The sequence below is a fragment of the Hemiscyllium ocellatum genome, chromosome 44 (assembly GCF_020745735.1).
Source record: "Hemiscyllium ocellatum isolate sHemOce1 chromosome 44, sHemOce1.pat.X.cur, whole genome shotgun sequence".
Classification (NCBI taxonomy): domain Eukaryota; kingdom Metazoa; phylum Chordata; class Chondrichthyes; order Orectolobiformes; family Hemiscylliidae; genus Hemiscyllium; species Hemiscyllium ocellatum.
In genome coordinates, this window is record NC_083444.1 from 9,486,843 (window position 1) to 9,499,944 (window position 13,102).

At 44.9% G+C, this 13,102-nt stretch overlaps 1 protein-coding gene across 2 annotated transcripts in view; it reads right to left on the reverse strand.

The window, feature by feature from the left end:
• Positions 1 to 13,102, reverse strand: part of LOC132835291 (chloride channel protein ClC-Kb-like) — an 83,241-nt gene that overhangs the window by 52,118 nt on the left and 18,021 nt on the right. For both annotated transcript variants that reach the window (XM_060854711.1, XM_060854710.1), the window contains exons 3-6: positions 12,226 to 12,354; positions 7,856 to 7,995; positions 2,917 to 2,994; positions 830 to 908 (exon numbers count right to left, since the gene is read on the reverse strand). In XM_060854711.1, the coding sequence (XP_060710694.1) occupies positions 830 to 908; positions 2,917 to 2,994; positions 7,856 to 7,995; positions 12,226 to 12,354 (426 nt within the window). The remainder of the gene's footprint in view (positions 1 to 829; positions 909 to 2,916; positions 2,995 to 7,855; positions 7,996 to 12,225; positions 12,355 to 13,102) is intronic.

The following is a 13,102-nucleotide window of genomic DNA, read 5'->3' on the forward strand; positions in this document are numbered from 1 at the left end:
TGGTGGTGGTTTAACCTGAGGCCCACCATGCCCTCAGGCGAGGGGAGAGGCTGAGAAGGAGAGTCCTTCACGATAACCTCAGATGGTACAGGAATCGAACCCACGCTGTCGGCGTCACATTTGAGGAGAGTCCCAAAGACTCGCAAACATCTGTGAGAAAATAAAACTGCCTCACCTCTGCTTCAACAGCTGACCCCTTATTTTAGAGTCAAACAGCATGGAAATAGACCCTTCAGCCCAAACATGTCATACTGACCAGGTTTCCAAAACTGAACACAGTGACCCCTAGTTCTAGAATCTTCCAGAGGCCAAAACATCCCTTCCCCTATCAAGATGCTTAACATAAGAAGGTAAGAGCTAGGGGCAGGAGTAGGCCATCTGGACCATTGAGCCGGTTCAGCCATTCAATAAGATCATGGCTGACCTTTACATGGACTGGGCTCCACTTACCCACCCGCTCACCATAACCCTTAACTCCTGTTCAAAACTTTATCTATCTTTGCCTTAAAAATATTCAACGAAGTAGTCCCAACTGCTTCACCGGGCAGGGAATTCCACAAATTCATAATCCTTTGGGTGAAGACATTCCTCCTCAACTTAGTCCGAAATCTGTTCCCCCCTTATTTTGAGGCTATTCCCCTTAGTTACAGTTTCACCCACCCATGGAAACAACCTCCCGCTTCTATCCTGTCTATTCCAATTGGGTTGAACCCAGTCACCTCTTATTGTTCTAATTTCCATCAAATCCAGGCCTAGCCTGTCCATGCTTCCCTCACCGGACAATGGTTGGGAAAAAAATGGGAGGAAGTGAGAGAGAAAAAGTCCTTACCTCCAACCGGTGCCACAAAGCAACAGGCTACACCCACCGCTGCGCCAGCGATCAGCATTTCGTATTTGCGTCCTTTATTCTGCACAGAGGACAAGAAGGAAGGTCATGGACCTCATGCACGACAGAGAAGCCTCAAAGAGCCCTTCAGTTGCTGATCTATAACCAAGTTCTTGGTAAACAAAAAAATATCAAGTTCAGATCTCCAAGTAACAACTTATCCAGAATGATCCACCATCGGCAAAAGTGAGGTCCAACCCTGACCGACCTTTGTGTGTTGTAGGGTTTCCTAATTTCACACCTGAAAGGTCTCTCACCTTTCTGCACTTTATTCTCTTGATCAAATGATCCTTTAACATGCTAAATTCCAGGAAATGCAAGCTATGACTGTGTAACGCCTCCTCATAACTTAACTGGTGAAGTCCAGATTTCGCTGCTTGTTGGATGCTGCCTGAACTGCTGTGCTCTTCCAGCACCTCTGATTCAGAAGTCCAGATATTATTCTGGTGAATCCACACCATCCTCCTTTCAAGGCCAGTACCTCCTTCCTAAAATCTGATGCCCAGAACTCCTCATCTTGACTCCATAGAAACCATACAGTGCAGAAAGGGGACATTCAACCCATTGACCAGCTACATCAACCCTCCAACGAGCATCCCACCAGATCCAGTGCCCCCACCCTATCTCCATAGCCTGTACTAACCCACCTAGTCTGCATACTTCTGGAAACTATGGTCAAATTAAATGGCCAATCCACCTAACCTGCACATCTGTTGGACGAAACCAGAGCACCCCCACACAGAAACAGGGAGAACATGTAAACTCTATGCAGACAGTCCCCCGAGGGTGGAATTGAACCCTGGGTCCCTAGCACTGTGAGGCAGCAGGGTTAACCACTGAGCCACTAAGCCGTCCCAATTATGGTCTAACCAATGCCTTGGGTTTCTGAAGCTTGACATCTCACCCCTTGTAGTCCAGTCCTTTAGATGGAAAAACCTGAAATCCAAAAGCCCTTCTGGTTACGTTCTGTACATCTCAGAATCACAGAATTATTGCAGTACTGAAGGAAGCCATTTGGCCCATCATGTCTGCACTCGCTCCCTGAATGTGCAATGCACTCAGTGCTATTCTCCTGCCTCACCCTGCAGCCCCCACCTCCATGGCCCCTCCCTCGTTACTCCTTAGCAGATAGCATCGAACTCACTTGAAAGTTTTGATGCCTCTACCATGCTGTCAGGCAGCACATTCCAGGTATAGCCACTTTCTCCTCCTATCACTTTTGTTTCTTCTGCCAATGACCTTAAATCTGTGGTCGCTGGTTCTCTAACCTTTCACGGGTGGGGACTTCCTGCCTGTCAGCTCTGTCCAGACCCCTCATAATTTTGAACGCCTCAATCAGATCTCCCCTCAGCCTCCGCCTTCTGAGGAAAACAGTCCCACTTTTTTTCCAATCTATCCACGGAAATGAAGTTCCTCATCCCTGAAGCCAATCTCACGGATCTTTTCTGCACTCCCTTCCCAACGTTTCTGACATTTGAATGATCTGCACGCCCAGGCCCCTGCTGTTTCTATCTTAGCCCCACAGGGATGAGATCACTGAGGCCTGCATATGATAACGAAGAGACTATACGACAGATATTTATCATTGGCCAGAGGGTACCACGAGTTGGAGGTGGACAGATATCCTGCTTGTTTGAGGGGTGACAGCTGAGATTCCAGAAAAAAAAATCCCCAACTTTTATTTGATCAGCGCCATTGGGCTGAATTTCAGTGGAGGTAGAGGTCATGAGAATATTCCCATGGGATTGTCAAAAGGCAAACACAAAATGGGTTTAACACCTTGGATGAAAGATTGTCCCTCAGATAGTGCAGCACTCCTTCAGAGGGTAGTGTCAGCCTCGATTATACATCGAAGTCTCTGGCCCATTGGAATTCAGCTCAGTGGGGAATGCAATGGGGATTCTTTGACGTCAGATTGAACTGAGAAGAATTTGTCCATTTGGATTCTGTGGAATTGATGTGACCAAGGATCAGTTTAATCCAGTTGTGTCTGAATTCCTACTAGCTAATGTGTCTTAGTCCAGGGTTACCTCTTTGGTTCCTGCGAATTTGACCATGACCTTTCCCAGCAACGTGGCGAGGATGGTTGCCATGTGAACAAAGGGGCCCTGTGAACAACAAGAAGCCAGTCAGTGCAAATACTGCCACTCCCAAATGATAAGGTCAAGCTTGGTACTGCATGCAAGAGTGAGAATGGAGTCTTTTAACAGGAGCAGGCTGCGGTGTCGTAGCTACACATGGTTCCATCTGACTGGCAGACTCTCTACTGTCCACCAGCAGCATATTGAATGGATTTATAGATCGCTTGGCCAGATTGTGGCACACATTCTGTGGCCATCTAGTTCCCCAGTGGAGCATCTAATCCAGAGATAGGAACACCACCCACTGCACTACATGAGAAGATGATGGCGCAGTGGTAACATCACTAGTAATGCAGAGGTATCGGCTAAAGTTCGAGGGGAGGGGCACGGTGTCAATTCCCACCCTGGCAACTGGTGGAATTTAAACTCAATTAATAAACCATCTAGAATTGAAAGTTAGCTCTCAGCAATGGTGGAGTGATCATTGCAAACCCGCTAACGTCCGTTAGGAGGGAAAATCTGCCATCCTTACCCGAGACTGGCAACAAATGCTGGTTTGACCGTGCTGTCCAATTGTGTGGAACAATACAGAGATTTTTTTAAAAAGCACAAGATGTCCACTGTCAGTGCTGTGTGAAATGGTAGATGTCTGCAGGTGGGCGGTAAAGATTCACCATTTCCAGGATTACTGCTCTGCAAATGAGCCCTTTACTGCTTTAACCTCCAGCAATATCGTCCTATACACTCAAATTCATTCCCAATAAAATAGCAATTCATAGATCTTTATCGGAGAGACCGTCGAACATAATTAGACACTGAGCCACATAACAAAGTGTGGAAGAACTCTGTCTGACTTGTCCAATCCTTAGCACCTTGGCGGGTAGAGACACACTCATGGATCACTGTGCAGCAGGATCACACTCGTATACAGGAAATTAACGGTGATTGGATGGATCTTTGTATCAACTGAAGGGGGTGTAGTTTAAACCATAGATAATCTCAAGGAAGCTAATCCCAATTCAGTCTTTGGCTGTGATGGAGGCTGACTTGAAGAAACCACTATATAAACCAATAATGGATTGGGCTGGGTGACCAGAGGTTTGTTTAGTCAGGTGACATTTTGTTGTAGTGACCTATAGAAGCCACTACTGCTCAGGTCAATCTTGCCAATTCATACTTTATAAGTACCCACTGTGACGATTCTGTGGCTTTTGGGAGTGTGCTTTGTCCTGGTTTCTTTAAGACTGGGGGGGGGACAGGGGTCAAGCAGTCTATGAGAAGATAAACAACTTGCGACGCCTTGGGTTTTTTTTTAATAAGTTGGAACAATAGAAGCAGCCTGACTGGGTGTGATCCCTAAGCTCTCTCTGATCCAGGATTCTTAGTTTTAGTTTTCAGCTGTTTTGGGCTTGAAGAAGTGGAAGCTTTTTTTCTCCCTCTCTTGATTACAGCCAAAATCCGGGGATTCTCTTCCTATGCTGCTGGATTGCATGTGAGACAAAATCTGTTTTCTGAATTTGCCCAAGGGGTGTGTTTATGGGATGTTACTGTATTGGAACAGTTAATTAGTAATAGTTACTGCATCTTTTACTCTGTTAAGTCTTCCATTAGCATTGTTATTCTAAGTTCTCTTTCTTGCGTTGTATTTTAATTATAATATTTGAATAAATTGTGTTTTGCTTAACGTCAAGTCGTTTGACCAGTCGCATTGCACCTGGAACACAGGCCCTTTACATTTGCCTTTAGAATAGGAAAAAGTTAGGGTCTAGGCTACCTTACAATATTTTGAGGGGATCTGGTCTGGCCTTGCCCATAAGGGGTGGGGGAGCATGGTGGCTCAGTGGTTAGCACTGCTGCCTCACAGCACCAGGGTCCCAAGTTCGATTCCAGGCTCGGGCAACTGTCTATGTGGAGTTTGCACATTCTCCCCGTGTATGCGTGGGTTTCCTCTGGGTGCTCCAGTTTCCTCCCACAGTCCAAAGATGGGCAGGTCAGGAGAATTATCCATGCTAAATTGCCCATAGTGTTAGGTGCATTAGTCAGAGTTAAAATGGGGCTGGGTGGGTTATTCTTCAGAGTGTTGGTGTGGACTTGTTTGGCCGAAGGGCCTGTTTCCACATTGTAAGGAATCTAATCATAATACCACAAAGGTTAATTGGCCTGTCAGTAGTGGGTGTTGGGAAACTGTGAGCAGTAATCCTGAAAGATCTCTGCTGGAAACTCTGATGGTAAATGGTTAGGTGGTGCCCAGCAGAAATCAGAATCCAACATTGTTGGGCAGGAGATACTCAGCTGGTACCATCAAACCTGGTCCGTGCTTCAAGAATGAGACTATAGACATCCTTTGTGCTCCCCATGCACTAAGTCCCTGGCAGTCCTGGAACGCAGATGATAGTGCATGCCTTCTGGCAACTCAACCTAATTACGGGGATCATTTCAACTGAGCGTTAAGAGCATGGTGACACTTCCCTATGGTGTGTTCCCTCCCCCATTTGGGTGCCATCCATTTCGCCCTTGAAGACAAAAACTTGGCAGAAGGGATGCAATGTGGGGAAAATTTGAGCTAATGCACTTTCCCAGCAAGAACAAGGGGGCTGCATATTATTTCAATGGAGAAAGACTGCAGGAAGCTGCAGCCCTGAAGGATTTGTGAGTCTGGACCCCTCTAGACGTGGCCTCTTGGTTCGAGATCAGTCAAAAGAATCACTAGGAGTACGGTCTGTTTAAAGCAAGGTTACCAGTTTAATAAATTAAGGCAGCGGGCGCTGATTTGACCAGCAACACGGAGGTTAAAAACTTCTGTGTTCAGTGGAGAAATGGTGCAATTACATTAGAAAATTACACATTATTTATATGTTTTTTAAGAGATAGTACAGCCTTACTTACAAGAAAAGACCAATCACATATAATAAGGTGACATGATTTACAGCAGGTTAATCCAATGATGTTTTCTGGGAAAGGGTATTTAATTACAAGAAAAGTCTAATCAACTGTAATAAGGTGATGTGATTGACAACAGGCTAATCCAATGATATTCTCTGGGAAAGGGTTCGTCATGTCATGGTAGCAGTTCGAGGTTAGTTCGAATACCAAATTACTGTCTTATAATTCATATTATGAAAAATCCATTGTATTCTCTTACCATCCATTTACCTTAGCCCAGCAAAGTAGCAGCATAAGTTCACAGAGTCAAATCATTACTCTCAGCCACTTTGTTGTGCTATCTTAAATTGAAAAGCCATTTTATGGTTAATAAAAATCGACATATACTTGTTGCTTCTGACAGCAACCTAAATTCAAATTTTAGATCCTCACTCCTGAATGAATCACAAAAAGGTTACAGGGAGTAAGGAAGCAGCTTTCATTTCAAAGGGAAAAGTGTATTAAAAGTAGGGAAGTCTTGCTAAAAACTGTACAAGGCACGAGTCAGACCGTACCTAGAATACTGTGAACAGCTATGGACCGCTTATCTAAGGAAAAATAGACTGACATTGGAGGCAATACACATAAGCCTCATTAGGTTGATGCGTTGTTTTATGAGGAGAGGTTGAGTAGGTCGGGACTGTAGAAGAATGAGAACGTACAAGATTCTGAGGAGGCTTGATGGGATAGATGAGGATGGGCTGTTTCCCCTTGTGGGGGAGTGCACAATCTCAGAGTAAGCAATCACCTATTTCGAGCAGAGAGGAAGGGGGATTTGCTTTGGCCAGATGGTAGTGAATCCACCTCAAATGGCTGTAGAGGCTGGAGTGGGAGTATAGTCAAGACTGAGATAGACAGATCTTTAATCAGGAAGGGAATCAAGGATTGTGGGAAAAGGCAGGAAGATTATCAGATTTCAGCAATGATCTCACCCATAGGCTGAATGGCCCATTTCCATTCCTATGTCTTATAACCTTGAATTAATACCAACCAAATCAGCTGTCAATACATTCTCAAGGCTCATTACTCTCTCAGCCTATTTCTCCTCTTGCCTGTTCCTTATAGGATGTAGGCATCACTGGCTAAGCCAGCACTGGTTGTCTATCTGTAATTGTGCTAGAGAAGGTGGTGGAGAGCTGCTTTCTTGAACTGCTGCAGTCTATGAGCTGGAGGTCCACCACAGTGTAGGAGGGAAGTTGATCCAAGGACCCTGAAGGAATGCCAAAAAGTCTGGATGCTGAGTGGCTTAGGGAAGAACTTGCAGGGGATGGTATTCCCGTGTATTCACTGCTCTTATTGTTCCAGGTGGGAGAGGGTTTGGAAGGTGGTGAGAGGAGCCTAGGTGAGTTTTGACAGTGTACATTGAAGATGGTACACACTGAGCATCAAGGGCAGAGAGGTGATTGTTTAAAATGGTGGATGGGTGCCAATTAATAGTGCTCCTTTATCTTGGATGGAATGGAGCTTCTTAAATGTTTTTGTAACTACACCTCATCCAAATAGATGGGCAGCGTTCCATCACACTCCTGACCTTTTCCATCTCGATGGCGGGGAGTCAGGAAATGAGTTATTCAGCACAGAATTCCTGACCTGTTCTTGGAGCCTATGTGGTCCAGTGCATAATAATGAGTGCATGATGAACACTAACAACATGTGTTGATCTCAGTAAGATAGAGGAATGGCCACAACATCACAAACCACCCCTTCCAACGATGCAAGGACAACTCATACTAGCCATCACTGTTAATTCAATCCCAAGCCAATTAATGAAACATGAAATGAGAGACAAACACTTTCTTTGATAATAGTTTCATTTGTGAAAATGCAGCAGTTTCCTATCTACTATCCTCCCATTTTTCAGCAGTCTCTCTTTGTCGGTTCTCTAGGCACCCGATTAAGCAAAGCCCTTCACCACTGTATCTTAGCAATGAAGTTAACGTGCCATTGATATGCAGTGCCCACTTACCACCTTGCCCAGGAAAATGGTACTTCCAGCTGCCAGGGTGCAGATGACGCCAATGAGTTTGGCTACAAAGGTCCTGAAGGTAAAGAACTCATCCAGCACCACGCCTCGCAAGGTCACCTTCAACTCTGGAATGCCAGACCCTGGCACAAGAACGGGAACCAAAAACAAATACCAGCACCACAGAAAAAAACTGCATTGACACTATGTACAAAACAGTCAGTTATCTTGATACATATCTGCATGAGGAGGGCAAATTATATTCTGACGTGTATTGGAATTTCAACCTGTGCATTCATTTAGTGCTAAGCTGTTTTTTTAAGCTGAAATAACAGACGACAGATTATATTAGGAGCTGTTATATCAAAGGTATCATGGATTATTGGGTCACACTTTAAGACTAAACTAGATAGAGCTATCAGGAAAGATTGAAAGGGCAAGGCTTTAGCCTATCAATGCTGGAGAAAGAACATAGAACAAAGAAAATTTACAGCCCAGGAACAGGCCCTTCGGCCCTCCAAGCCTGAGCTGATCCAAATCCACTGTCCAAACCTGTTGCCGAATCCCTAAGCATCTGTATCCCTCTGCTCCCCACCTACTGACGCATCTGTCCAGTCACCCCTTAAATGAATCTACCATGCCTGCCTCTACTATCGCTGCTGGCAACGCATTCTAGGTACCCAATACCCTCTGTGTAAAGTACTTGCCGTGTATATCCCCCTTAAACCTTTTAGCTCTCACCTTGAATGTGTGACCTCTCGTTATTGAATCCCTCACCCTGGGAAAAAGCTTATCTCGATCTAGTTAAAAATCACACAACACCAGGTTATAGTCCAACAGGTTTAATTGGAAGCACTAGCTTTTGGAGCGCCGCTCCTTCATCAGGTCATAGTGGAGGACACAGTTGTAAGGCACAGAATTTATAGCAAAAATTTACAGTGTGATGTAACTGAAATTATACATCGAAAAATGCCTTGATTGTCTGTTGAGTCTTTCATCTGTTCGAATACCATGATAGTTTCACTTCTTTCATGTGTAAATCACAAAACCTTTTTTTTAAAAGTTGCATTCTCAGGTTAGCTGTAACAACTGGTGTTAGCTCTATCTCTATCTACCCTGGTCTATACCCTTCATGATTTTGTAGATCTCAATTTTGCAAAAGGAGCATGTCTCAGAGATGCCAAGAGAGGTTTTGCTGGCATTTGTACACAACAACAGCCTCCACCCAACCCACCCAAGAGGGTTGGGTGGAGGCTGTTGTTGTGTACAAATGCCAGCAATTTTAAAATTTCTTGCATGGTATGTGGATATTGCTGGCAAGGCCAACATTAGTTTCCTATTTGTAATTGTCCTAGAGTAGGTGGTGGTCTGCTGTTTTCCTGAACCACTGCAGTCTGTGGGACATCCACCATGTTGTTTGAAGGGAGCTCCAGATTTTGACCTAGCAACACTGAATGGATGGCGATATATTGCGAAGTCAGGACGGCGAGTGGCTTGGAAGGGAACCTGCAGGTGGCGATGTTCCCATGCATCTGCTGGCCTTGTTCTTCTAGATGGGAGAGGTCACGGGTTTGGAAAATGCAGTCAAAGGACTTTGGTGAATCTCTGCACTGCATGTTGTAAATGGTACATGCTGCTGCTGCTGAGAGTTGGTAGAGGAGGGCATGAATGCTGAAGATGCTGGATGGAGTGCTAATCACTGCTTAGTCCTAGATGGTGTCAAGTGTCCTGAGTGTCATTGGAGCTGCACCCATCTAGAGTATTCCATCACACGCTTGACCTGTATCTTGTAGATGAATACAGGCTTTGGGAAGTCAGGAGGTAAGTTACTCCAACAGTATTCTTGGTTTCTGACCTGTTCTTGTAGACACAATGTGTACATGGACCACATCGGTTTCTGGTCAATGCTAAACCCACGATGTTGATAGTGAGATACTTAGTGATGGTAATGCTGTTGAATGTCAAAGGAAATGGTCAGACTCTTTCTTGTTGGAGATGGTCATTTCCTGGCATTTGTGCAGCATGTATGTTGTGACGATGCTGTGGCTTTCAGAGGTGTGTTTTGTCCTGGTTTCCTTTAGAGAGAGATTGAGGGACAGGCACCAAGCAGTCTATAAGAAGATAAACAACTTGTGAGGCCTTGGTGTATTTTTTTAAAGTTGGAACAATAGAAGCAGCCTGACTGGGTGTGATCAAGCTCTCACAGATCCAGGAAGTTTTGGTTTAGCTTTCAGTTGTTGTTACTGTAGTCTCAGCAGGTTTGGAAGGCAGTGAATCCCTCTCAGCTTCTACACTCTCTCTCCCAGAACTGTCTTTTAATGTTCTTTCCTCCTGGTTTGGAGAATTGCATGTGAGGCAATCTGCTTCTGAATTTGTCTTTTTGCCAAGAATGTGTTTATCAGATATTTCTATATTGGAACAGCTACTGCCCAGTAGTTGAATAAGCTAACTACTCAGCCACTGTGCCACCACCACTAGTTGCTAGGTACTCGTCTGGGACTTTGTGATGATTATCATTGCCTTGATCCTGATGACTCCAAATGTTTAGTTTGAGTCTTTACTGAGGGAAAAATCTTCTAGGAGAAAGTGAGGACTGCAGATTCTGAAGATCAGAGCTGAAAAATGTGTTGCTGGAAAAGCGCAGCAGGTCAGGCAGCATCCAAGGAGCAGGAGAATCGAATTTTGGGCATTCCTGAAGAAGGGCTTACACCCGAAATGTCGATTCTCCTGCTCCTTGGATGCTGCCTGACCTGCTGCGCTTTTCCAGCAACACATTTTTAGCTCTCTACTGAGGGACTTGACCATTTTTTTGGGGGGAAGCCCTACTCCAGTGTTACGGTACAAATGATGTATATACTTATTGAAAAAAGTTTTCACTCTTTTACAAAAAAAAACCAAAAGAAGTTATAAAAGTTCAGTAAGGTAGAAATAATATTGTACTATTGTATTATATTACAGTAACCTTGACAATAAACTGCCTTGTATTCTTCAAGATACACTCGTCTCATATTTACTTAACTTAAACTATATTAGCATAAATTCAAATTAAATAAAATAACACTAAATTACAACCCACTGAAATTAAAATACACTACATTGTACTATATTACATAACTCCACTCGCCACACCTCCACCAAGGCTCCCATCCACAGGAACAACAATGATTATACCCATATTTAATAGGCTTCCCCCCCACCACTCCCACCCTGTGGTCCTCTGTTCCACCATCTCCACGTGCTGATCCAAAGCCCGGATCTCCTGCTCATGTTTTGCCAGCGTGGCAGCAATTGGTTCCAGCGCTCCCTCGATTTAGCCATGGAGTTTTGCAAACTCCGTTAGTAAATGCTGTTGCTCCACTGAACTTAATGGCGCAGCCATGGGAGTTGAGGTCAAGGCTGTGGGTGTACCTGACATAGTAATAGAGCACCCTGCCTGCTGGGTTCCCTTTGCTCCCCTTCCCTTGGATGTTTTCATTTCAGCTCCAGATCGGTCAAATCTTAATTTAAAAGGACTCTCTCCATTTTACATTACAAACTTTCCTCTGGGGTGGGGGGAGCTAATGGGGGTGAGGTAAGAGCCCACCTTACCTGCGGTTTGGCACAGAGCCCAACACTGCAGACTGTTGAGACTGCCGCCATCTTGAATCTCCCACAAATGATGACGTTGATCATGACAATTATCATTGACTGTTGTTTAAAAAAAAACCCCATCTGGTTCACCGATGCGCTTTAGAAAAGGAAATCTGTCATCCTTACCCACCCATGCCACAGGAAAGAATGAATCAATAGCTCTGCTTGGACGGTTCTAAAAGATGCAACCAATGTTTTGGCCAATATTTGTCCCTCAATCAAGCATTTATCACACTGCTGTATGCCAATTGGCTGCTATGCTCCTACACTGCTGCTTCGAGAAGTGTGTAATTAGCTGTAAAACCCTCTAATGTGACTTATGGTCCAAGAGGCACCACATAAATTCAGACCTTTCTTTAATCTTTCGGCAAAGGGTGGGCCCGGGTTCTTATACGTTCATCTGCAATGACACTGACTGGTCCACTGTTTAATGTCTCAGCCAGAAGATAGCACCTCGTCAGGCACAGGGAGTGACAGTCCTATTTGCTAAGCCTTTGACTCAGAGCCGACAGTTCACGTGGCTGCGGAGTTTGAGAAGTCTAGCTCAGTGAAGCGCACTTCCACACTGACCCCACTCACAGCCCCTCAGCCCCTCCGCACCCCTCCAAGGGGATGAGCCCCTCAAATAATCCAAGTCTTTTCCTGTTTGATAAACTCAAAAACTCCCAAAGCGAGATCACATGGATGACTCACCTGTGCCCACTCGATGTGCAGGGGCATGGATGGTGGCAGAGAGTACGTACCTGCGGCCTGTGGTGAGATGTATTTGGCCACTCCGGCAGACACCATGGTGAGAATGACGTGATAAAGCACCCAGGAAAAGTACTGCAGGTACCGATAGTTTTCCAGTGTGTCATAGACCCACAGGTTGGCTGACACAGGGAAGAGAAGAAGGAGGCAGTGAAAATTGACAACTAATTTTACAAGAAGCTGTTCCTGTTAACGAAAACCATCAATTGCTCACCAGGTCCGATTACCTCTGTGGGCTAGTTTATCTCGAACTGTAAAGCACATTATCAATGATGAGGTAGACATTACAGCAACAACTGACTAGTGCGTGCAGTCTACAGATCCACCCCAGCCTACATTCTGGTGAATCTCTTCTACACCCACTCTAATGCGATCACATTCTTCCTATAATGGGGTTACCAGAACTGCATATAGTACTCCAGCTGTGGCCTAACTAACAGCTCCATCATTACCTCATTGCTCTTGTCATAGATCCACAGCAGTCTAACTGGCAGACACAGTCACAACATTGTGTACAGACTGCATGTGGAATCCTTACAGGTAAACTCTCTTAAACAGAACACAACAACAGTGAAAACTGCTTGCAGATAGAGGCTTCCCCAACCATCTACTGCTTGTAAATTAGGTCAGGCTTTTAATACCTCTCTGAAAATGTGTTGCTGGTTAAAGCACAGCAGGTTAGGCAGCATCCAAGGAACAGGAAATTCGACGTTTCGGGCCAGAGCCCTTCATCAGGAAAACAGGAAATTCGACATTTCGGGCCAGAGCCCTAATACCCCTCCTCTGGCAATGTGGCTCAGTGGTTAGCACTACTGCCTCACAGCACCAGAGACCTGGGTTTGATTCCAGCCTCAGGTGACTGTCTGTGTG